Source organism: Heptranchias perlo, chromosome 13, assembly GCF_035084215.1.
Source record: "Heptranchias perlo isolate sHepPer1 chromosome 13, sHepPer1.hap1, whole genome shotgun sequence".
In the NCBI taxonomy this organism is placed as follows: domain Eukaryota; kingdom Metazoa; phylum Chordata; class Chondrichthyes; order Hexanchiformes; family Hexanchidae; genus Heptranchias; species Heptranchias perlo.
Genome location: NC_090337.1, coordinates 31,496,413 through 31,523,419, shown reverse-complemented (window position 1 = coordinate 31,523,419; position 27,007 = coordinate 31,496,413). Strand labels below are relative to the sequence as shown.

General features: G+C 37.7%; 1 protein-coding gene across 6 annotated transcripts in view; it reads left to right on the top strand.

Annotated features, from left to right (window-relative positions):
* The window catches only part of opa1 (OPA1 mitochondrial dynamin like GTPase), a 108,355-nt gene that overhangs the window by 32,428 nt on the left and 48,920 nt on the right, over window positions 1-27,007 (top strand). For all 6 annotated transcript variants that reach the window (XM_067995282.1, XM_067995283.1, XM_067995278.1 and 3 more), the window contains 14 exons: window positions 1,169-1,249; window positions 3,227-3,301; window positions 3,554-3,625; window positions 4,393-4,492; window positions 5,609-5,739; window positions 6,178-6,250; window positions 6,517-6,589; window positions 10,406-10,521; window positions 14,998-15,062; window positions 15,141-15,217; window positions 22,203-22,368; window positions 23,600-23,752; window positions 24,843-24,951; window positions 26,542-26,621. In XM_067995282.1, the coding sequence (XP_067851383.1) occupies window positions 1,169-1,249; window positions 3,227-3,301; window positions 3,554-3,625; window positions 4,393-4,492; window positions 5,609-5,739; window positions 6,178-6,250; window positions 6,517-6,589; window positions 10,406-10,521; window positions 14,998-15,062; window positions 15,141-15,217; window positions 22,203-22,368; window positions 23,600-23,752; window positions 24,843-24,951; window positions 26,542-26,621 (1,371 nt within the window). The remainder of the gene's footprint in view (window positions 1-1,168; window positions 1,250-3,226; window positions 3,302-3,553; window positions 3,626-4,392; window positions 4,493-5,608; window positions 5,740-6,177; window positions 6,251-6,516; window positions 6,590-10,405; window positions 10,522-14,997; window positions 15,063-15,140; window positions 15,218-22,202; window positions 22,369-23,599; window positions 23,753-24,842; window positions 24,952-26,541; window positions 26,622-27,007) is intronic.

Genomic DNA, 27,007 nt, shown 5'->3' with positions numbered 1-27,007 from the left:
ATGAGGATGGGGTGTGAGTGGGTATGAAGGGTGCGGTGCCGAAGGAGATGTGGGGTGGGGGCAGTGTTGTGGCAGACGGAGTGTAGGGGAAAGACTTCGTGTTCTCACTTTGGCTGACCTCCTTTGGTCATTGCAGCGCCTCCTGCACTGTATGCAGGTGGGCGATATGTTGGTGGCGCAGGTGACCCCCTCTGCCACCTCGAGCCAGGCCTTCTTGGTGGCAGAGGCAGACCGCTTCCTCCCACCCGCCAGGGGGAAGATCTGTGTCCTCCCCCTCCTCCTCACCCCATCTGATGATACCTGGGGTGAGGCATCATTAAACTGGGAGCAGCCTTCCCCCTGGGCTGCTCCATGCTGCAATTTGTCCCATTGGTTGCAGCATCTGTCAGTGGAGGACTGCCCCTTTAACTAGAGAGCCTCCAGCTGACAGATCGTACTGCGCATGCGCAGCCCGACCAACGCGCAGGCCAGCGCCGTGGACCCCGGAGGAGCAGGTAATTGATTCCTATTAGTGGGTTGCCTGCTACGATCGCGTGGGCAACCCACTAATTTCGCCGAGCGTGTTGACCACGCTCCCGGAGGACCACCCGCTGGGAACCCGCAGGCCTGCTAAATTCGGGCCCTATATGTCGAATAGGGAGTTCAGGAGAAACTTCTTTACCCAGAGAGTGGTTAGAATGTGGAACACGCTACCATAAGGAGTAGTTGAGGCAATTAGGATAGATGCATTTAAGGGGAAGCTAGATAAACACATGAGGGAGAAAGGAATAGAAGGATATGCTGATAGGGTTAGATGAAGTAGGGAGGGAGGAGGCTTGTGTGGAGCATAAACACCAGTATGGGCCTGTTGGGCCGAATGGATTGTTTCTGTGCTGTACATTCTATGTAATTCTACATTGAACATAGTAACTTACATTGGTTTTTTTTCAGGATACTTACCTCAAAGTTGAAATTGTTAAGTTAGTATTGCATCACCTGCTGTACCATTGATCAGAATTGGTTTTAAGTATATTTTGATTGCTCCCTCAAGCAAGCGAACCTTTAACAATTAAACATAAAAGAAATAAAAAGGAAGAAATTGATGTTTGGTGTTTATGTACTACTGTTGATTTATTTCTACAAAAATGGTTCCTATTGAAATAATTTCTGTGGATTTGATTTGTTACAGGTGACATTGAGTGAAGGACCCCACCATGTGGCCATGTTTAAAGACAGCTCACGAGAATTTGACCTTACCAAAGAGGAAGATGTAAGTTCTGATGGCTTTGTTTATTTTACCTGATCAACATCAGTCAGGATCTAAACAGACTATGTAATCACAGTTGACTTTCAGTGCTGGTGTTACTGAGCAAGGTAGAAAGAGTGTTTAGTTTCCCCACTGTGAATCACTCTGCCTTATGGTAGCATCAAAAATTGATGAAACGTGTTAGACAAATTTAAGAGTTTAGCTGGCTAAAATGTTGCTCCAGTATCCATGACCAAATTTAGGATGTTCTTCATGGGCAAGGAACTGTTTTGAGTATGCTTATTCTTATATGTTTTCTACAATCGCAAAATGTGCACAACTTAGGAAGGCAAGCAGTATGTTGGCCATTATTGCAAGGGGGTTGGAGTACAAGAGTAAGGAAGTCTTGCTGCAATTGTACAAGGTTTTGTTGAGACCACACCAGGAGTACTGTGTGCAGTTTTGGTCTCCTTACCTAAGGAAGGATATACTTGCCTTAGAGGTGGTGCAACGAAGATTCGCTAGATTGATTTTTGGGATGAGAGGGTTGTCCTATAAGGAAAGATTGAATAGAATGGGCTTATACTCTCTGGAGTTTAAAAGAATGAGAGGTGATCTCATTGAAACATATAAGATTCTAAGAAGACTTGACAGGACAGATGCTGAGAGGATGTTTCCCCTGGCTGGACAGTCTAGAACTAGGGGACATAGTCTCAGGATAAGGGGTCAGACATTTAGGACTGAGATAAGGAGGAATTTCTTCACTGAGGGTTGTGAATATTTGGAATTCTGTACCCCAGAGGGCTGTGGATGCTCAGTTGTTGAGTATATTCAAGACTGAGATCCATAGATTTTTGGGCTCCAAAGAAATCAATGGTAATGGGGATCGGGCGGGAAAGTGGAGTTGAGGTCGAAGATCAGCCGTGATCTTATTGAATGGCAGAGCAGCCTCGAGAGGCCATATGGCCTACTGCTGCTTCTATTTCTTATGTTCTTATCTTTAATGCTTGCTTGTGTTAGCTAGGAGTGAGCAAAGTATCCATCACCCTTTCCACACAAAGTTAAATTATCGGTAGCCTCTTGATGGCAAGCAGTTTGGAATTTGTAGCTTGCTTTTCATTTATGACAAATCTACTTTATGGACTTTCAGGCTAAGTTCTTAATTTTAATTGACTTGCTACCTATCTCAGTATCATTAGTGAATAATGTTAGACAGCAGTGGAACAATAGCTCATGGTTAGCGATAAGAACTTCAACTGGATATTGTCTGGATTAACTTTTCAAACCTACCAAATTTTCCAGGAACAGTTCTATGTATATCTAAATTATACCAAATTATTACTTTTGCACACATAATTTTTGTAAAGTATTGCACTGGTAGTGGAAAACAAGAAGTTTGGTCCAAGTTAACAATTGACGAACATTGGCCGAATAAAGGAATTAAATATGAAAGTGTTAGCTGAACAAATCTAATACTAGATATGACTGGAGCTAGTAAACATTAGTTTAGCGGAACATTGTTTGTGCATGTCTTTTTAAAGTGGTTGCAAATTTCTTTCTACATGTTGAATAGTAGATTGGCTGAGAGCATTTGTTAACAGTCCCAGTCCAAGGTTTTCATAAATGCACCAGTAGAAGTAAATTAGTCCAGTATTTACTGTACTTTTAGTTCTAGATACCTTACGTACTGGACCCAACCTGCTATTCATTCACGCCCCAGATGTGTGGCATGTGCTCACGCACTCTCAAGTACACCTACTCACACATGTACACCCAAGTATGTATAAACACACTCTTGCTTTCTGTATAATTCTTACAAAAATCAGTCTAATGCATCTCCTATTCAGGCCATGATTTCTCACTCATTGCTCTGTGAATTGTGTATGCATTATTCCAACTTGTATGCTTCCCAGTTCTCTCACATACTAACCTAACCCTTAAACAAATATTGGCCCAGATTCAACCTGAAGTATATTTCTGTTTCTGTTTCTGTTTATGCAGCTAGCAGCATTGCGTAATGAAACTGAAATAAGAATGAGGAATAATGTAAAGGAAGGGCAAACTGTCAGCCCTGAGGTAAGGAATAATTGCATTTAATTATTTGCGGATATAAAAAGAGTCCCATTCAGTGCTCATTTAAAATAGAATTTGTATTATCCACGTTTTGAGTGAAATATGATAGCAATGAATAAAGCTAGTCTGCAACTTACACCTTCTACCGTAGAGTGGTTGCTGTGGATTTGTGTGGGATGTCTATTATTGTGAATTAACAGTTTTTTGCTGATTTAAGATTATTGCTTGCATTCATTTTATTTGTACAATTCATAGACTATCTCATTAAGTGTGAAGGGTCCAGGTCTGCAACGAATGGTGCTGGTCGATCTTCCTGGTGTTATCAGTGTAAGTATCAGAAAATGTTCTTTGTTCTGTAAATATAAAGGCGAAATGACACATCTATGGCTTTCGTATTTTATAGGACTAAGATTATAAATCAAACTCAGATTAACAGAACTTCTCTGTTGTGAGCTGATTAGATTCCATCTGTGTTAGCAACGTGGTCATTATAGAATAAAGGTTCTAACTACACTGAAAGCCGAATAAAACGTGCAGCATTTGGATCAAAACTTTAACAGAAATTTGAACTTTAGGTTCCCCCATGTGGTAACTTGCTGATTTGATTGCGTTACTGGGCACAGAACTAAATGGGAAACAAGGAGGCTACTCAAAGGGAGTGACATAGATCAGGGAAATTACCAAATCCATCATATCTCCCGTGGCATTGCTCATAGTGATTCCGAATTTACATTGTTGTAAGAGGAGGTGCTATTATTTGGAAGTGGTACATATATCCATTAAAAGAATTTGGGGAAAAAAGTGTTGGGTCTTGTTTTTTGTTGACAGTGGTTCTCTATACCTTTAGCTAAGGTGCTTCATGTTCACAAAAATTATTGATTGTAATGTAAACACTGTAAACCTATCATTTTGAATTTGCACTTGAAGCTTTAATATGGCTAATATAAACTATAAAAATGTGTTATTGGCCAAATATGAGAGAATTCATCTTTGTTATGTCATGCAGAGCTTGAACCTTTTTATTATAGGATGATGGCAGAAATGTATTCTGTTGTATTATTGAACGTATGGCTTTTTTTTGTCCTATGTTAAAGACTGTGACATCAGGAATGGCTGCTGACACCAAGGATATAATTTTTAGCATAAGCAAAGCTTATATGCAGAACCCTAACGCCATCATCCTTTGTATCCAAGGTAAGGTTTCAAAATTTATTTACTAAGAAAATTTGCTGGTGAGGAAATAATACATTGAATGATATGTAAATGCTGAGCACACTTAATTGTTTTCAATATAGATAACTAATTAAAAAGCATTTTGCACTAATAGTATTTTGCTGTAATGTAAAATATTGAAGCAAAGCGAGGCACTAACCTAATTTTCAGTTTTAATTTTTAGTACTTATGCAAATTATGCATTTGAGGATTATACACAATGTGAGATTGTGGTTAACATAAATAACATAAATTTGCATTTGTGTACCCCTATTGTCAGAAAATCTCAAAGTGCTTCAAGTGACAGTCATATAGAAAAATGCAGCAAACATTCTCTGCCAGCAAAGATTAGTGCTTGGGTTACCTGTGTTCTGATATTGATTGGGAGAACTCTATGCTCTTCTTTAAATAGTGCTATGTGATCCACCTAAACAGACAGGATCTGTTTGCTGTTTCATCCAAAGGATGGTACCTCTGCCAATACAGCACTCCCTCATTACTACACTAAAGTGTGAGCCTAGATTACATGCTCACATCTTTGTGTTGCACTCGAACTCACAGCATTTTGACCCATGGGTGAATGTGTTAGCAATTGAGCTAAATTGACAAGTACAAATTACTGCAATTTAGGCACTGTTTCCATACCTTACTATCTGAAATTTAGTCTTTTGCCTTGTGCCTTGTAAAACTAACTTAGCCCAACTCTTTAAAAAAAATTAACCCTGATTGGAGTAAGTTGCTTACTGGAATTTAGGTAGGATTGCCACTATATTTTCAGTCCTTTGGATGACATAAAATATCACATACTAAACCAACTGTGTTTACAAATAAAAAAAAATCAGATCATGGAAATGATCAGCATGGTTGATGAACTGGTTTAATATTAGTTGTAAAAAATAAACAAGCAAATTAGAAAGTTTTACGGAGGTGGACTGAAGTCCTTTAAATTGATGCAATTCATTATTTGTTTTATGACCACTCAATGAAAAAATTTAGAAATGATAAATAAAGTATAAAATATTTGAATGAGTACATTTTTTTTTGAGAATTGCATGTTTACTCTGGTTGCTATGGATTTTGTGCTGTTCTGTCTTTCAGATGGGTCGGTAGATGCTGAACGCAGCATTGTAACTGACCTGGTCAGCCAGATGGACCCACAAGGCAGAAGGACCATCTTCGTGTTGACTAAAGTGGATCTAGCAGAGAAAAACCTGGCTAGTCCCAGTAGGGTAAGAGTCTTACAAACATGTTTTTAAAGTGTCCAATGTTGTAACAAGCTTCTGTGGTATTGTGAAAGTTAAACATCTTAACTTTTTTTTATATCTTCTGAATGTGTAGCAGATAAATTCATAATTATCCTTGGATATCATTCATTCATTGTTTTAAGCATCATGAAATGGTCATTGTCTGGTTGCCTCTGTAGCCTACTTTTCTGTTGTTTGCTTATTGCAACAATCCAGTCATGGATGACGATTCAGTAAAATAATCACACTGGGTTAAAGTAATGTATGAATAAAGACTCCTTCAGCTGATTTTTTTTAAATTTTAAGTTTGTGATTATGTTATATGTAATAAATTAACTATTGTACGGTGTATTAAACTGATTCTTTTAAGGCTCAGCTTGATTGTCAGGTTATCTCTGGAATTTGTATATTGCACATCTACAGATTCAACAGATTGTGGAAGGCAAGTTGTTCCCAATGAAGGCCTTGGGTTATTTTGCAGTTGTTACTGGCAGAGGTAAGCAAGCCACAGTAAGATTCCATTGCATCTTTTTAAAAGGTCCCAAATGTTAATCCTAAATCAATTATGCCACTAAAAGAATCCCTTGTCACCAAAATATACCGCTTGAATGCTTTGAGAATATGAGCAAGCATTTTATTGCCTGGTGTAAATCTTAGGATATGTAACAAATATTTATAAATCACAGCATTTGTAATGTATTAAAGTACAAATTTATACTTTTAAAAAAATGTTTGTGTATGTTTTTGTGTTTTAAAAACCAGGCAACACCAATGAAGGTATTGATTCCATAAAGGACTATGAAGGAGATTTCTTTCAGAATTCAAAATTGTTGAAGTAAGCTTTTCAACTCTTAGAATTTTGTTTTGAGGGTTTGAGTTAACACTGGGTAAAATGGGTCACCATCAGTATGTTTTGCTCTTGGGTAAAGATGAGGACTTGGTATTGCACATTTGAAGGTATAGCATACACGGAGGCAAAGACCTCTAGTTTCAGGTTTCAAACTGTACCTAAAAATGTCATTCAGTGTCTTTTGAGGAATGTAGTTGCCGTTCTCTAATGAATGCAAAATGCAATCAGGTTTGAGTATATTTAGGTAACTTATGGATCTCCTTTGGCGTTGCTCATGGATAGTCTGGACAGGAAGTGGATAGATGAGTGGGGAAGAGAGCTTGGACATGGGAAGTGGAGCTCTCGGGAAACAGTTGGGAAGCGGGAAGTAGATGATGTTGGAAAACGGCTGGCTTGCTGCTACATTTCAGGTTATTCTCACATCGCAACTTGGACCTGCAGTGACCCCTGCTCTAAAGCACTGGGAAGAAAGGGAACAGATCGTGAGAATTTTTTTAAAAAGCTGCAGGCTATCAACTGGGGAGCAGCAACAGAGAGACTGGGCAGAGTTGGGTAGTGAGGAATATGACACTTGGAGTCGGGTAGGTTGAATGTCCCTGGGTCAGGTTGGTGGTAATTTGCACAGAAGCCAGTTTGGGGTGGGTTGTGCAGGCCAGAGAGGGTGAGTTATTCTGACCTCAGTTACTCCGATAAAATGAAAATTAAACGTAATGTACTTGACATTAATAGCTTCTGAGCTTATCGAGGTGGCAGCCAGAGGTGCTAAGATATATAGTTTATTCATTGATATGAGGTCTTTACTGGATCTCTAATATATTACAATCTCTTGTAATCTCATAAGCAGGTTGTTTATGACTTCTTTGTGAATAGAGAAATTATATCAAACACCTTGTCTCATGCTATGCTATACTTTTTATAGAGTTTCTCAAAGCTGCACTGTGAAGCAAGTACTAAGAAAAATATTATATTTTAAACACAAGGGGGAGCTATAGCATAAAGCATTTAGTGACTACAGCTTTATTAATTTCAGAGATTTGAAAATTGTAGCTGATGTCAAAGGTTTATTAATAGTTTGATTTTATAACTTGGAGCAAAATGTTCTTTGACTGAAGTAGAGAAGAATATCCAAATTACAGACAATCACCTGCAATTTCTGTGGCAGTTCTCCCACGGGAAATCAGCAGAAACCCTGGAGAAATGGCTAAAAAAGGCCTTTTATACCGTTTCTCCAGGGCTTCAGCCAAAGTTATGCTAAAAGATCGGGTGAACCGTGCGAAAATTCAGGGCCTATGCCTCTGCATTACTCTGTGCATCTTTGAAGATCAAATGAAGCAGTCAGGATTATTCTATATAAAGACAGAGTGGTAGCTAATGGTGACTCATACGCTCTTAATTTTTCCTAATATGGTTATGGTTTTATAATTCACATAGGGTCAGAAAGCTGATTAAAGTTCTTAAGTACACAGTTGATTAGTTCCCTGAGTTCAAGGTCCTTATTCCAGCATGAAACAGGCTGCAGTGCCTGTTATTACCACTGTTAGATAAAACTTGTTTTAGAGCTTTTAGCATGGATTGATTGGTATCTGTTCTCTCAGCCAGTATAATTGTTATTGCTCTTAAATGTACTCATTCCATATGTTTTACTCTCTGGAAGGCTAATTTTTGCACTGGGTGCTGTTGAGTTGGTGTCTCATTTTAAACCTAGTTTTCATTGTCAGCAGTAATGTGCTCCTTATTTTGTTAGGTCTCATCAAATTTGCATATGACATACAATATTTTTGTACTTTTTTGGTCAGCTGGGTATCTGATGTGCATAGAAAGTCATCATATGTTTGAGTCTCCCAATTGAGTTACCAAGAAATGTAGATGAGCAGAGTTTCTGTTGTCCAATGTGGAGTGCATACTCTTTCCCCATAGGGATACACTCCACTTAGGTCCAGAGAGCTTAGGCACAGGTTAGCATAGAGCCCCAAGTATATTCAAGGATATTAATAGAGTTTAATCAGCTGGAACTTTGCAGTATACCATCACAGAGCACTGGTGAGCTTCTAGCTGCTTGTCTGTCCAGGACCACCCTGCCCATTAGGCCATTGGCTTGCCAAATTTTCTGGAACAGAGAGGGAAGAATTGCTGCCCCACTCCCCCCCCCCCCCCCCCCCTCCAGTGACAGGGGTACTTCTAGGTTGCATTAATTAGCCAAACTGGTTAATTATCAACAGTACCCTGGAGTACTGTGGACCTGCCTCACTCAGGTACTCAATTAACAAATTTGCCACAGATGGTTGACTTGGTTCTGAACGTTTGCTACCAGGTGTGCCACCTTGTAGCCACCTTGATCCCAAAGAGATCCCACTTATCTCTCCCAAGGAGGATAGTCTACTCTCCTTCATTAAACATTTTGCTACAATATGTCTGCAAATATGAACAGGTAAACAATAAACATTTTAAAAGATGTAGTATTTGCTTTATAAAATGATATCCCAGTCAGAGTGTCAGCTGCCACAACTTGCTTAGTTTATGCTTTAATGGTTAGAACTCTCATGGCTTATGATGTCCTTGGAAACCTTAGTTACAGTATTGTCATGTGGTACTTCAGATAAATGAAGGTAGTGCTGTATAACTCCTTTATATCTTACATATACATGCAACAGGTGATTCTCTGACCAGTTCTAACACACAAACACAGCTCTGACACACAAACTTACTTTCCCTCTTCTTCCCACATTAGGTTGTTCCATTATAATGTGTAGCCATTATCCTCATCCATTGAGGTGGGAGAGTGGGTTTACTTGGCTACGCAGTTTTCATGGCAGCTATCAATACCGTTTTGTGGTTGGCTGAAGGGAGGCATGATGGGAGAGCAGGACCAGCCCTGTCGGTTTTTCTTTCCTAAAGCATTCTGTTCCTTTATTCTACCCTAACAGGTGGTCTGGATGACAACTGACTGAACTCAGGCAGTAAGAACAAGGAGGTTGGAACTGCAGTTGATATTGGGACTTACACTTTGGGCTCAATTTTAAACTTAAATTGTGGGTGCATTGGGGGCAGGGGGCCAATTAAAGCCGGCGGGATGATAGTTAAAGAACCAAATGTACCTCAGGCACTTTACTTGTGACATAGTTAGAATGATTTTTAACTTACCTGGGTGGCTTTCCCACGGCTTCCAATTCACGCCTGGTAGGATCAGACAAAAATCAACTAATTAAATTAAATAAAAAACCATTGCACAAAGTTATAATACAAAAAATCAACCTACTTTTCCACCCTGCTCCGATGTCTCCCTCTCCGATGTCCCCCCCCCCCCCAACCAATGTCTCCCCGATCTCTTTCTCCCCCCCCCCCCCGCCACCGCCACCACCACCGATCTTCCGTTCCAGCACCGGATGACGTCTCGCTTTCTCTCTCCTCTCCTCTCCCCCCCCCCCCCCCCCCCCCCCCAACAGCGTCACAGCTCCTGTCGGCAGCGAGCCTGTCAATCAGGCTGGCTGCCGGGTGCAAATCCCGGAAAGAACTTTAATCACCATCAATTATATCACGATTGCGTTGGAAAGGGTAATTTTTTTAAAATTCGGGTTTGCCTCGCGCACCTTCAACACCCTCCCCACTGCTGCCAACCTGCCACCATTTCAAAATTGAGCTCTTTGAATCAGAAGTCAGTTTAACACTGAACAGTGGCAACTAGTCCACTCAATGATAAGCAATAAAAGCTTATTTAGTACACAATTTAAACCTATTTATTATGCCTTCTACATATGTGTATTGGTATACAAAAGACCAATTTTCAGTTCCTTTGCATTGAAGGACAGGAATGCTGAAGGCACACCAAGTGACAACTAAGAACCTGAGCCTAGCAGTGTCAGATTGTTTCTGGAAAATGGTGCGTGAGTCTGTGGAACAGCAAGCTGATGCATTTAAAGGTAAATGTAAATAAATTCTGCATTCTGTTTTTTTTAACCAAATTCATAATAATGACTAGATAACAATTTGAATTGTTTATTCTAAGTATTTGAAACACAAAATATCCTTGTTGTGCCTTATAATGTGAGAAGTTGACTTTTTTTGTAGATGCAATATGAAAAGAAAGCTAAGAAGTTCTTTCATGGTTTAAACTGTTTCTTGAAAGACAAAGGATTTATTCTAGTGACAGGTCGCATAACCAGAAATTGAAGAGTTGCATTCATTTTTTTGCATTGATATTTTTGGGGAGTGGGAAGTGGAACTCTGAAAAGTAAAATGCTGTTTTTGGTTTGAGAAACAATGATATTTCCTGACACTGTATTCTATAAAATAAAATACAAAGATTCAGATTTATTCATGAATGCCTTTCTCCATAACAGCATTATTGTGGCTTAAGCAGAAACCCAGTAGTAAAGAGCTGGGGGAGTAGTTATTGAAGCATGTTTTCCTTTTATTTTGAATGTTGTATTATGTAAAATCGATTTTCTTATTTACCTGGATGAGCTGGATTCAGTCAGATTGAGTCTTCAGCCACCAGAGAAAATAAATCTAATTATTATGTGGGAAAAAAAAGTACACAACAGCTGTGCCAGTGACACAACATGTTAATGTGTTAAGGGAATTGTACGTCAGTTCTGTAATGTGCAAGTCCCTGTATTCTGGTTGAATTTTGCATGGCCAAGGGCAGAGTGGCATCTAATAAAAGAGAGAATAACTTTATTTTGAAAAGGGGAATTGGAATTGTTTTTTTTAAAGCAGCATATGCTGTCTGCTGGAATCAGGTAGACCTTGCTTCGTGCAAGACTAGGTGATGCTATTGCACCTTCTGCTGTATTGAGGGAGAAACACTGACCTCATTGTTTAATAGAAATCAAATAGGGCAGAAGCTAATTCAAGGAATTAAAATCAATAATAATAGAACTTGACTGAAATAGAACATGCTGTTCTACCAAACTGTCCTCTGAAAATAAATATTGGTATTTGAATAAAAAACATTTTCATATATGTTAACATCTGCATGCATTTCCTGTCATTTTTTTTTCTTTATAACTTGTTATGTACACAATTATAACAGAAGCCAACTCTGTAAACTTCTAATGGATAAAATTACATCCCCTCATCCTAACGGAGTTGCAACAGTGCCAACACTGGCAGGAAGTTGACATCTGTGTGCCCAGGTCCAATTATTTCCCAACCTCTAACTCCAATTCATCTGAAGCCTACAATTTGGCTTGATCACCTACATGCAATGCCACAGGAAATTGACTAGTCCTTCATAATTTTTTATAAGTTAAAACAACCTATGGCAATAAGCAACTTCCATTATATTACTTCCATTTTTTTTTACTTGAACTGTAATTGAATAAATGCCTGCTATGAACTAATAGCCTCTTAGTTTATTTTTGGTGTATTATAATTACTCTCCCAACTACTATCAAATTCATTACTCTCCCTCCCTCCTTCCCTCCGTTACCCTTAGTTTGGCTCCATTTTTAATGCTCTTGCCTCCAAGTAAGATGATTGCAGGTTCAAGTACCAAACCAAGACATGAGCACATGTTTACACTTTCAGGATTGTTGCGTTGTTGAAGTTGCTGTCCTTCTGTTAAACTGAAGACTCATCTCCCTGTTCCAGTGTTTAGGCTATCCTGAGGCTTTGAGTTCCAGTGAAAGGAATTGAATTCTGGGGTAGCCCTGTTGTCATTGTTCTCCCTGTCTCATTGCAAATGCAAGAGTAAACGCCAATGATGTGAAACGCAGATGAGTGGTTGAAGCTGGCATCCGGTGGGAGGGAATTTGAGGCACAGTTGGAGCTAGGAATCAGGTTTGGAAATGTACTGAGGATCCTGGAGATCCCATGTAGGAAAAGTGGAACTCTTGGATGTATGGGGTGCATTGTAATGGGTCAGGGAGGAGAAATTACTTGTCAGGACCATGTTATTTTCATGATTGTGAGGAGCTAGCTGAAGATTTTTTTACATCTCAGCTAAGTAAAATATTTCCCTAAAAATAACGTGGTGAGGATTGCTTGATATCCGTGAAAGATTTGATTTCCCCCTGTGTTCTTTGAGCGAGACTGAAAGAGAGTGAATGTATGTGCTTGCTGTCACATGTAGAGTATTGTGGAGAAAAAAGTATTCAAACAATAGAAACAATTCATTTGAAAGAGATGGAAGGAATGTGTGTATGGATGTAATAACAAATGTACATGTATGTGGAGATGACGATTGAGGGATGTGGAGAATAACTCTGCAGCTTGGACCAATTAGGATTTGCCATTCATTTTAGCTGCTTAAAGTTTCAGGAAATATATTGGTGGTTGGGGGAAGTAACTGAGGTTGGGACTGATGGAGATTAGAGCTGATAAAAAATGAAGTTAGGCCAAAGGAATTGAGGATGTTATTGTATGTATGAGGTAGGAAAATCAGCCCTGTTAATATACAGCAAGTTAATGAAAAATTGACTAGAAAGAGGACTTGCATCATTTAACTGTAGTTACGTATATTTGTCAGTTGTGGTCTGCGCATGGGGTTTAGTGTCTCGATGAAACCTTGGTAGAAATTCAGCAGGGTACGCAAGTACAGGAGCAATTACACACTGTCTATGCACAATGAAAAATGAAACATTCTTCAAATCCAATAACTTTTGATCTAACAGATCCCAGAGAGAGTTGCTTTTCAGTAGTCAATCGTTCTTTGTGTTAAGATGAAGATTGTTCTGCAGTGTCTGTTCCTGTAATATTGTCCTAGAAAAAGCAGACAATCTAACAAGCTCAATTAAGTGGTGGGCTGGCTGTCAGGATAAGATCATGTTTCCTCAACTGTGCATTAATGTCTTTATTGTGTTTTAGCAAATAATCCTCTCTGTGCAAAAAATAAAATTAGAATGTTAAGTGCTGAATAAAGAGCTTACGAAGCAGTTGCTTAGTAGAATAGACCAGCTCCGACAGTGGCTTATGATTGAGCGCATTGAAAAAGTTTCTGAAAATATAACTTCTAAAATTCAAATATTTGTATAACCATTTTTTTTATTAGACTAATAAATGTGGAATGGACCAGATATGGCAGAGCATTCTTGCTCCTATTGCAGTGTGTGCTGATGAATTTTTCCACCACAGGTGTGTGAACTAGACTTTGGCCAGCAGAGTTTAGAAGTGTTTGATTAGTTACACCTGTTGTCAGCAGAATAGGGTTAGGAAACTGTCAAGTCATTGAAATGAGCTTTTGTTCAAGGATAAAGAAATTATATAATCTTTCTGACTGGGAGTTCTGTACTTCGCATCAAAATGTTTTCCATAACTCTGTTTTATACAAAAAAAGTCTTAAAATGCTTAACATATTATCAATGACTTTCAAATGTAATGACTGTTGTTATGTAGCCAAATGTGATAACCACTTTATGCACAGCAAGATTCCACAAACGGTAATGAGATTAATGCTCAATTAATCTGTTTTTGGTGATGTTGATTGAAGGAGGGATGTTGGCTGAGACAAAGAAAGAACAACCTGCTGTTCTTTAAATAGCGCTTTGGGATCTTTAGTGTTCACCTGATCTACTGATTTAACAGCACCTTCGACTTTGCAGTGCAGCCTCAGTACTGATCTGGAGTGTCGGCCTAGTTTATGTGCTCAAGTCTTGGAGTGAGCTTGAATGTACGATTCTGACTCAGAGGCCAGGAGTGCTGCCAGCTGAGCCAAACTGAAATATCTGTAATGACCCACCATATGTAATAATCCAGATTTGTTTTATTAGATTACTGAAGGGCCCCATCCACCAAAAAAAATCTGGAGTTGTTGATAATCTTTTGATTAGAAAGTTGATTCCGTGCTTTTGAGAGGAACACTGTCCTGTAACTATTGAACTTTGTTTTTTCCAAGAGCTGTTAATGCAGCATTTATTTTTTTAGAATATTTTGACTGCAGTGGCAGTGTTCATACTTATTAACAAAAATAGTGTGTGGAAGTAGGAATTCAGTTATGGTCATTTTTTCCATTAACTCTTTGGAACACAGTAAATAACTTTAGCTTTGCAAAATCCTGGAATCTTTCGGGTAACATTCAGAAAACGTAAAATGTTACAGATAATTGTTCTGGCTCCCATGTGTCATTTAAAAAAAATTCCCAGTACCAATACTTCAAATTCAAAGGGTTCAAAGAATCATGGAATTCAACAAGAGTGGATATGCAAGACTCAGCCATTTCAGAATTTTACACGGTTCTTGTCAGAGTGAAAAATAACCTCCTCTTTTGCATCAATCAGTTGTGGCCCATGCTTTAATTAAGATGTGTATATTGAAGTAAATACTTGCTAGCATATGTTAGACTGTTTACAGAGTAAATTTCTATGATTTTATGATCCAGATAATTTCACCACATTTGACTTTAAATTTGAATATGTATTACAACTGAAGTATTGTAAATTTTTCTTTTATTTTAGCTACTCGATTCAACCTTGAAACTGAATGGAAGAACAACTATCCTCGGCTGAGGGAACTGGACAGGGTAACATTCAATTCTCAGTGAATCACAATGGTATTTGTAATTTAGTAATTCTTTCTCACTTGATATCTTTTTTATTAGAATGAACTGTATGAAAAGGCTAAGAATGAGATTCTGGACGAAGTGATCAGCTTAAGCCAGGTTACCCCAAAACACTGGTAATGATATTTTATTTTATATCAGAACAATAAAATGTATGCCTTTTTATTAAGGAAATGGAATCCAATTGAAATGTTAATATTTAAAATAAATATAAATCATTGTAGGTTACAAGTATCAGTGTCAGACTTGTATCTGTAGAACGTGGTACTCAGTCAATAGAGTTATATTGCTGACTGCATCACTGCGGATTGCAGTGAAGTTAGCAACAAAAAAGCAACAAAGCTCCATTCCCCAAGTGACTAATTTTTAATGTTAGGAGCAAGAGCATCTTCTTTCTCCTAACATTAAAATATTGAAAACTAAGTTTATAATGTTCCCGATGGCTTCAACAGTCTCCTGGTGGGCGTCTTAACACTACATGGTTTTAGTGCAGTCAGGCGTCAGATCGGGACATGAATTCTGAGGTATACCGTTACTTCTGCACCAATGCACACCTGAAACCACTTACATTAATGCAAATCTTACAGTATTAGTGCATTATCAGTATGGCGAAGCACACAGAGGAAATTGCTTTCTTAAAGGGTTTTCTTTTAGGAAGAAATGCGCTTAACCTGCAATGTTATGGTGCATTCAGAACTATATTTAAAAACCTATATTCAAGAATTACTTATATTTAAATCAAAATTTTAAATACAAATTATCTGTTGTAGCCTTTAATTCTTTTATTAATTTCATATTAATTTGAGGTGAGGTGTGAGAGTACTGGCAACAGGCATTGCTTTCCTCTTTTCATCCAATGTTAGAGTCACATACTCCCACACCTCTCAAAATGCAGATTACGTACAATGAGAAAGATTCCCTAAACTCTAACAATGTGCTTTAACCCTAATTTTTGAAGACCATCTGTGCTGCAAAAGTATGATATTTCCATTCATAATATTCAACTAAAATAATTTTTTGTACTTTTCACGTTTGATCTACAAGCACTCCAAAACATGCTCCTTCACGTCCTCAACTAGTTCAATATTCAAGCACTGAAAAAAAGATACAAAATTATTTTCCCATAAGTTAACAAAGAATAATTTGCTTGAGCATGCACTTGCTGTGAATTATCTTGTCATTTCACACATTGAAAGAAAAATCACATAAAACTGCCTCTCCTGTTTCCCTTCATAATACTTGGATTTATGTAGTACCTTATCATGTTTTTTATTGAAACGTCTCAAAACACATCACACAATGATTAGTTTTAGCATCCCTTGACTGTTATTTAGGCATAAGCAGCAGTTGTTCAGCATGAACGACATCTAGCAAATAGCAATGAGATCAATGACCAGTTAATTTGCATGTTGGTGGCATTGTTTGAGGGAGGAACGTTGACCAATATCTCGAAGAACTCCTTGTTCTTCTTCCCATAATGCCATAGTATCTTAAATATCCACCTGAGCAGGGAGATTTGATGTCGCACCAGAAGATGGATATCTCTGATAATGCAGCATTCCCTCAGTGGTGCACTGTAGTGTCAACTTAGGTTAGCTCAAGTGCTGGTGTGGTGTCTGTAATCTGAGTGAGGCTGACCAAATAGTCCAAAATTATAGCCAGTTTTGTGGATGTGCATTGATGTTCACTAGGAACTGGTTTGAAATTTCTAAACTCATTTGATTTGAAACCCTAAACTGAACCCAGGATCCTGAGGTGAAAGGAAAATTTTCCAACCAAACCAAACCACGTAAGCATGTACATAGAATCCAACAAATAAATTGGTACAGTATGATTGAGCTCTGAGTTCAATAAGGTAGAGTTTCCACTTGATTGCATTGGGTTTAACAGCCCAATCCGGCCGAACCAGTGCAAAAGATTGCGGAAAATCGATTTACACTGGGCATAAATTATGTCTAGTGTAATTTGAGTTTCCGCAATCTTCTGCGCTGGTTCAAATATTGTTTCACTGAAGCTGGCCCTGCCCACAAAACTGGCCATGCCCTCAATCGAAATAATGAGGATGATGAGTTTCCACCAATTGCACCCGTACTGCGGCCTTTCGAGATGGGTCTTCAAATTAAGCTAATTTTCTTACGCGCAATGGCACTAGTCGGCACGTTTTAAACATTTTTACATATTAAAAAATATTTAATTTACTAAGAAACTGACTAGTGTACACCAATGAAAGTAGTAATTAGTTCAGTATAGTTTTTTAAGTCATTTTCAGTGATTTAAAATCAGGTTACTCGCAGGTGGGGGACTAGACACTCTTATTAAAAATGCTTTTTTTTTGTGATAAACCCATTTTCAGATGGGTATTAATAAAACTGCACCAGGTTACCACTCTTAAACAGATCTTAAACACATCTTAAAAACATCAATCAGTATTTTTTATTGCAAAGAAAGAAAAGTAAATGATTATGTTCTATTAATTTGCTGAACTGCGCTGGTTCATGGAAGATTTTACGTTTGTGATTATCCAAATGCATTTTAGCGGAAACTCGGACTGTAACCTAGCCGGCGCAATTTGCGCCCAAAGCTGAAACTCTAGGCCATTGTACTTTACGTAACACAGCCTACTCCTGATAATTCAGTCAATTTTTGTGCTTAAAAAATTGAATTGTCCAGTAATTTGAATTAAGCAACATAAATAATGTTGCAAAGTGGGAATTTACTACTAAAATAGGTTGAATTATTTTGATTTAAGCAACTTTGAATTAAGAGGATTGGATGGTATTTAGTTGTAATTGTATTTCAACATAATTACGTGTTTGAGCCCATACTGGTTAGATTTTATGAAAGATATTTTTGATAATTATTTGTGCAGTTGAGTACTACAAGATGATAAATATCAGGAGACATTCTCCATATTTACATCTATTTTTTCACTCGCATACTTAATAGAGTTTAGCATTTCATTTATTCAGGGGATAAATTGTGTAGATATTATCTCTCTGCCAGCTCAAAGTGTGACATGAAAAATATGATTTATTGCAAAAAAGGGGGCACTCTTCTGAAGTTAAATGCAATACAAATAGATCCCATACCATACTTATAGGTCTGCTTAGTATTTAGGCAGGTGACAAAGAAAAACATTTCTCTATCCAGTGATGATTCCCTTATTCTGTGACAGATGGCCCCATTTTACTGTTTCTTTGGCACCCTTTCTTATTTGTGTTTTCTTTTGTAATTTTGAAATGTTCAGATCAAAAGGCTATGTACCAGCATACGGTTTCCAACAAAAAAAATTGCTTCAAAGTAGTTCATCTTTACTTCTGTAAATCTAGTCTATAAAATAAAGAAAAAGTCACATTAAGAGTTGAAGGGTTAAACACCAGCTTAATTTCTAATAGTCCTATTGATTAGTAGTACAGAGTGAAATATTTTGGTTAGCTTGTAAAGGGTTTAAATTTGTCCCTTAAGGAAGTACTTGGATGTTTTAGGAATCTATGATAGATTAATAACTTTCAGGGACTGAGAAGGAAATAGATCAATGTTACTGAATCAATTTGATGATGAATTGTGCAGTTCCTGCTATTGTGTTTGGCATCTTGTTAGTATATATACTAACTGGCCATGGTGTCTGAACTGGTTTATATTGGTATGAATTGAATACAATAGCATTTTACCCATGGGTCTAAAAATGTAAAAAAAAAATCAATATTGGGGTTGTCACTGCAACTACAATGTAGCAGGTGGCAGACATCAGCATTTGTAGATAGTTTAGACAAGTGTAGAATCAACTGACGACTGTAAGTTACAAAGATTTTTTGAAGATTTATATTAATGTGGGAAAAAGGTGTTCAAAGCTACATTATTTTAATGAACAAATGACTGACCCCCTAATTGAAAGTCTTTTTTTTAAAAAAAGAAAAATTAAGTATTTTGTTTAGCATGTGCTCAGATAATCCTTGTTTGTTAAGGCAAAATGTTGGTAGTGAACCCAGTTTTACTTGTTATTGTATTCAATGCAAAAGCAGTTGGAAGGGAAATGTTAGGTTGGCCAACAGAAGATGGATTACAACTGATTTGATAGGATTGGTGAAGGAAGATTGCAGCAGACATAAAAAAAAAATGAACAGTTTGCGACCGGAGGCATTGATTTGAAATGTGCAAGAATTTGCAATTTCAAAATGAGTTTTAAAAAAAGGGTTTAGCTTTTATGTATTTTATTATGTGTGTTTCAATTTAGTACACATACTGTGGCACTGAAATACAATGTACATGTCATATTAAAGGGTAATACTTGATAAGAGAAATGCGATAAAGCTGTACAGAAGCATGCTCTCACAATGTACTCAATCCACTTGTTAATTTGTAACTTCAAGATGGAATGTGTAACTGATAGAATCTCTGCATTCCATCTGTATGACTCTTTAAAAGTTACTAGAATACTTGATGGTATGGGACATCTATTATAAAAATCTTTCATTTAGTGCATTACAACCGCACTCAAAAGTGCTAAATGTACTGAAAGAAAAAGGCAGTCATTTGAGGCTAGATTCTTCTTACCCGGAGCCAGAAATTTACAAACGCCTTCCAATTACAAACTTCCTTCACCAACGATTAACTTCATGCTTCACAGTTCCCATAATGGGGCAGTGGAACATAAATACGCTTCTAACCAACAGCAGATATAATGCTGCTGTTATACAAGATTGTAGGTATCATCTGACTTACTGTGAGGAATGCCATGGAATATCTGCTAGTACAGAATAAGGAAAAAGTGAGGGGGGTGTTGTAACACATTTAAGAGATTCTGATGATATCCTAAAACATGAAAATGATGCTTGAGAAATTTATACAAGTTTATTAGAACCTTGAGAGAGTGCTGCAACCTGCAGCCCTCTCCCAGTATAGATATATTTTATTAGCAACTGAAGAATCATATATGGAAGTGTTTTGGCTGTTGGATGAGTATATTATGGCCATTCTTACATGCTTATTTAAATAATCCTCAAGCATGTCACAGGATGGTGGAAATATTTTTCTCCAGTTTGTCAAAAGCACTAACTTTCCAAGCTCAATGTACAGACCCTTTGAAGACTCTGCAAAGAAGGTTTTGTTGAAACATGATGCAACATTTTTTCATCAGGTAGCCATCTTCTTGCACAGGTTCTTTGAAGAATTCTGGACATTAGTCATCTTACAAATCACTTGCCACGTACTGGTCACTTGTTGCAAATAAGGAGGCTGTCTATCTAGTTGAACTTAGGAAACTCAGTGTCTGTGGAGAAAAATCCAAGAATCTGGAATCCATCGCAAACAGGACGCATTTTAGTGAGTTATTAGAAATGAGAGTTGTGAATAACCAGATGTACTTCTCAAATGAGCACATCATTATTGGGCTTTGCAAAAGTCAGTATCAGCCTAGGAGATACCTTTTCATAGTGCAGAAAAGAGAAGATCACTTGGTCTGTTCAGTACTCGCTAAGGGCAGGCATACCTCTCCAAGTAACTTAATTGGTAAAAGCAGTGTGTGACTGGGGATGCGGACAAAAGAATCCATGGCTTAATCGCTGGTCTGTGTTGAGTTAGCTGGTGTCACCATGGGTGAAATTAAGGATGCTACAATTGGCCTTAGTGCCCCTGAGCTCGGGAGGGAAAATCAGTCAGCTGTTGATCGCTGTTAAGAGACCCCTGCTGGAAAGTGCAGACATTGATTGAAAACAGGAGCAAGTTTGGCTATGATGGGCCCCATGTCGATTAGCCTGCCAACAATCACTGTCTGTAATCACACATGACAAATGGCCACTTGGACAGCCTATCAGAGAAAGCTTGGTGCTTGTGGACCCATACCCAAGCAAGTGTTTAAAAGACTGACCCCTGGTATATGAATTATATATCTCATTTTAACAATGAGGAGATGGTTTCTACTCAGAAAGCCACACCTTCAGCTATTAAGGCCACAGCTGCACCTGAAAAAACCCCTCAAGGTTAGTTGACAAAGTAATTAAAGTGGAGGAAAACCATCTTCAAGGAGTATGTACTGCTGTGGATACTGGGGCAGAGATGACCTGGGACCATTGATCCTTCATAAACCTGCATTGCCCAGTCATAACACAGGATTCATCATAGCACAGATTATACAAATTCTGGTCCTGAACCTCTCCCAGCCCCTCCCTTTTTTGGGCTCTCTTGCTCAACCTCATTAGTCACAGTCTCCTAGTAGGCATAGAGATGTCCTTTTTGATTTCATAAAAATGGTCTGTGATCTTCCAGTGCAAATTCTGGATGGGACATCTTTCCATTTTAGGGAATGGGTTATGAATCACTTGGATGTTGCATCTTGCTCGAAGAATCCAGAATTATGTTCTTTCCACATAACGATGGTGCAGATAACGGCAATTGCTTAAAATGTTACGCTAATATCTTTATAGGGACAATGATGCACTTTTAAAGCTTTTGTGTACACAGCTTTCTTTGTGCTAATTTCTGAAATTTGCGCACGGTAATTTTGAGAATGACGATTACCCCACTCTCATTGGGTAACCTTGGGTGAACCTTAAGAGTCCAAAGCTAAAACAGTTTCTTGGAAATCCTTGTCAGTTTATAAACTTTTTCAGTTTCTTTAGTAATTATTTTCTTTCTTTTGAGTTTTTATTGAAATAGGAGTACACCATTAGGTTTTGGTGTTGTGGGGAAATCTATGTGAACTACTAGTTAATTGCCTATGGCCTTTCCCATAACCAGTTGATGAATATTCATTTTTTTATACAAGCTAACGACATTTGGGAGAAAGACTTCAGAAACTCGCTCCACAGGGTCACCCAGTGGTCAACGCCTACAGCCATATTTTGATAGTTAACATAGTAAAATTGAATGGGAAATGTTGATATAGTAATTTAAAATTGCATATGTTGACAAGAGTGTGACCAAATATTGTGTCAACAAGAAGTAAGGTTTATGCACAGGAAATGCATACCCAATGCAAGATTTTTAATATGTAGATGTAATCTACAGATCCACCCATAACTTACCCTTTAAGAGCAAATGTGCTCAAATGTAAAATAAAGTACTGACTTAGCTTATTGGAATTCTTTGTTAATTTGTTTCTAGGGAAGAGATTCTACAACGGAAACTGTGGGAAAGAGTCTCTACACATGTGATAGAGAACATTTACCTTCCTGCTGCTCAGTCTGTGAACTCAGGCACATTCAATACCACAGTAGACATCAAGCTCAAACAATGGACTGACAAACAACTGCCTCACAAAGCAGTGGAGGTTTGAATCAGCTTACATGTGTGCGCTCATTCTTATGTCGTTTACCTAAATTTTAAATTGAGCTAGTGATTGTTTTGGGGGATGAAACTCAAGCTAATAATATATCTTAAGAGAGCTGAAAGAAATACATTTACAAAGAACTCCTTTCTCATTTGCGCATTCTGTCTCAAAGGAGAGACTTTTATTTATATAGCACTTTTATCACATCAATCAAACATCTCAAAGCATGTCATATACAATAAATTACTTTTGACTAATATGTAGTCTTTCTTGCTCTTCTATCGCTTCTATATTCTCTCTTGCTTTCCATTCTTTCAACCTGTATCTGTGCTATTCGTCCTTCTTCCCCAACCTCTTTTCCCTGCCAATCCTGGTAACATCGAATCAAACAGGAGTATGATTTCATAGGTGATGGCAACTCCCTAGTACCTTGACAAAACAAACCAGCTTTCATGCGAGTCTGTATAGTGTGTATTGTCCTTCTCAGCCAAACACGATTCTGGCCTCTCCCAGTGTCCAGATGAGTCCTTTTAACAGGAGTTGTTGTTGATCAGAGATCGGAGCTTTGGTTGGTATTCTTGTTAGGGCTACTTACTTGGTACAGAGCACAAAATGAATCTTTTCAGTTTGTATGACTTAGTATCACGATGTATATTTAGCCACAGAGCAATCAGCACCCTAAGCATCTTATGTTTGGAGAGGTTAACAGTAATTGATAACCGTGGTTTGAGGAATCTTTACATTTCCCACCAAAACACAGACGTTTGCTTCCCCAGACCATTAACTGAGACCAGTGATGGGCAGCCTGAGTGTGAATGTCATAAAAACTGGGATTTGTAAAGTTAATCATTGAATTCAATAAAACTCAAAAGATTGGGACTTAAATTAGATCATCCGGTAGACAGTCCTACAAAATTCAACGTGTTTTATTTAAGTTTTTATTACTGCGGTTTTAACATTTATTGTAATATTTATCATACATTTCTCATTTTGAGCATTTTATTTAAAATGTGCACAATACATAAATTTGTCCTCTACTCAGAGATCTAACATCTAGTATATTATGTGCAATTGATGTAAATGGCAGTAAATTAAGAGCAATATATTTGGATCTTTGACATTAGAAGCACTGAATAAGTGCCAGTCATTGAGTAACTACCCCAAGATCAATGATTTCACTAAACTTTTAGTCTGAATAATTTTATATGTACTAGTACATTATTTTTTACAGGTTGCTTGGGAAACCTTGGAGGATGAGTTTGCACGCTTTATGTCAGAGCACAAAGGGAAGGACCATGATGATATCTTTGACAAACTAAAGCAGGCTGTCAAAGATGAAAGTATAAAACGTCACAAATGGAATGAGCAGGCTGAAGACAGTCTGGTATTGCATCATCTGATTTTGTAATGATTATTATGACTTCGGCAAAACCTTCTCTGAATTAAATGTGTTGGTGTAGTTAAGGAATTCCTAATTATTATGATATTGGAAGTTTCATTTAGCAATTTGGATACTTCTTAGAAATTGTTTTACATTTAATCCGTAATTGAATGAATAACGTTCTTATAGTATTCTTACAGTAATTATAGAAAACTACAAACCCTGACCAAGAAACCTTTGATATTTTAGAACTTGCTGTTTTATCATTTAAAATTTTGTCCCATCTCATTTCAATACACTTTGGATCAAAAAGCTTTAATGCATTTTTAATATTAAATGCATCACATAATCTTATACATTATTTTGTGTGCATTCAGGATGTTGATATCCCAAAATGTGTTTTAAGTTGAGAATATGACATTATTTGGCAGCTCAGTCTCTCAAGTAGGAAAGTTGCGCTGCGTTGCTAAGGAATTTGTTTTCAGTCACAGCTTTGAGTAACATTTAAGTATTGTCATCCACAATTGGTGAGTTTTGTTGATGATTAGTTAAGCTGCTGGAGGCAGCACCTCATGGTATCTGAATACTATAACTTGGGAATTAGCAGGAACCATATTCTTCCCAAGAAAACATGCTTCCTGTCAGCCAGTACAGAACAGTATCACTAACCGTGGGGAAGTCAAATGATGGCAGCATGTCCTCCTGGCTAGAGGAAAGAAGAAAAGAGAGAAAAGGGAAGTTTGCAAAATTCTGTATTTTCAGTTGCAAAAAGGCTCACTATGCCATACGTGTAAAAATCCAAAGTAATCCTTTTTTTCATATAAACCAACACATTGCTTAAAAATTCTCAGCAGTACATGGTGTTCTAAGTTTAATTTGGAGAGAGACATCAGGTTTTTAAGTCCACAGAATGAAACAGACCATCTGATTTTTGTAATCCTGTTTTTTAGGTAAACTTTATAAATTATAGGTCTTTGGTACTCTTGAAAGAATTTGCATTGAACTCAGTGAGATATCTTAAAAAAAATGTAAACAAATTTGATTTGCTGTCTATCCCTTATCCATATTTAGTTATTACCTTTGTGTTTTATAGCGAGTCATCCAGCACAATGCTTTAGAAGATAGTTCCATATCTGATAAACAGCAATGGGATGCAGCTATCCGCTTTCTGGAAGAAACTCTGCAATCCCGTCTTAGAGACAGTAAGTTTCCAACACTAAATTTGTTTTAGTTTCTTACTTTAGTGATTACTTCATAGTCTTAAAACCAGGTTAGATTTCCGACCTCCCCCTCTTCATGACTGGCCTAATGATCTAAAATCCGTCAAGATATTGAGTGCCAAAGGATTTTTTAATGTTGTGGTACAAATGGCTCTGTTCCCATATGAATGCTAATATCAGCATATGGTAGTATTTCTGTTTTTCCATACATCCCATGAACTTTACACCATAGTTTTCTGCAAACAAATTGGAAACCTCTAATACTGGTTTGGGCAAGAACAAAAATGTAAAAAAGAGGGTTTTAAAAATGTTCAACAGTCATTCTTGTCTCTGAATGTTTGGCTATTGTCTGCAGATCTCCATTGTTTGGTGGCCTATAATGCACACCAAGAATTGTACTGTTCCCTTCCTATTTCTTAACTTTATACTTATGGATCTGTCTTAACACAATATCCTTGCATTCTAGTGCTGTGATAGAATCCTTCATTAACATTGCTGCCCCACACCTTTTTTATCGCTCCCTATTTTTTCTGAAATTGTTATAAATCAGCAGTATTAAGTTCCCAATCCTTTCCAAACTTAAGCTTGTTTCTATTATATCTACAATATAATATCTCTCCAAAATGCTTCTAACTTTCCAATTTTGTTTTGAATGTTTTGTGCTTTCACATTTCACTCAATCCTGACTCCATTTTTGGAATGTTGACCCTTATTCTTTTTCCTGGTTTTTCTCATTTAATCTTTTAATAGTCGCTATGTCATAACCTGTTTCTTTCCATTTTCTCCTCTCGTTATTTTAGCAAAGCCTGTTGTTTCCATTCTAATAGTTTCATCAATTCTACTCTCTAGATTCAAAGCTAGACCCTCCCCACCAGGCGTATAGGTGTAAATCCTCCCTTATTGCATTATTTACTTTACCTGCAAGAACATTGGTGTGTTTGAGTTCAGCTGATGGCCATCCCTTCGGTATAGCCTTTCCTTGTTCCAGAAATTGCTCCAGCGCCCCAAGAATGTGAATGTTTTCCTCCTTCAACAGCCCTGATTTTGTGTTTGTGTTTTCATGTGGGCTGGGGACTAGAGTCTAGCTAGCAAACAGAAAAGACCATCATCCCCATCATTCTGTGTTGGTGAAAGGCCAGTGCCAAGTCCACTGCACCATTTAGACCCTACTGACGTCTCTTCTAAAACAAGAAAGCCGTTGAGATTACAGTAACTTCAATACTGCAAATTAAGGAAAATGTATTAATCTTAAAGCTTCATGAAATCTGCCTGATAAAGTAGCTGTTATATCTTTTATTGGGAAGGGAAAGGAGGAAATAAATGTTATATGAAATAACAATCTTCCTGGGTCATGCACCAGTTGTGCCTGAAAAGGAAGAGATTCAGTTTGGTCCTACATTTCTGCCAGTGCTGCTCAAAGTTGAGCAAGAGCAAGTGGGAATGACTGTCCGTGTTTTCTTATTATATAAGAGACCACAATTTAGATCATACACAAGGGAGTGTCCAAATACAGTGAGACCGGCTAACCATAAGAGATATAATTCTGATCGTATATTCCTCATTATTTCATAGCTGAGTCTGTAATTCGTGATATGGTGGGGCCGGATTGGCAAGAAAGATGGTTCTACTGGAAATCACGAGCTCCAGAGCAGGTGAGATAAAGACATTTAATATATACAGCATATGCTAATTTTCCATTCTCCCTAAAATGGGGTAGGAAAGAATGGTAAAAAGACAAAATTAAATCTGAATGCGCGCAGCATTCGTAATAAGATAGATGAATTGACGGCACAAATAGAAACAAATGGGTATGATCTCATGGCCATTACAGAGACATGGTTGCAAGGTGACCAAGGTTGGGAGCTAAATATACAGGGTTATTTAACATTTCGGAAGAATAGGAAAAAAGGTAAAGGTGGTGCGGTAGCTCTGTTAATAAAGGATGAAATTGGTGTAATAATGAGAAATGATCTTGGCTCAGAAGATCAAGATGTCGAATCAATTTGGGTGGAGGTAAGAAATAGCAAGGAAAAGAAAT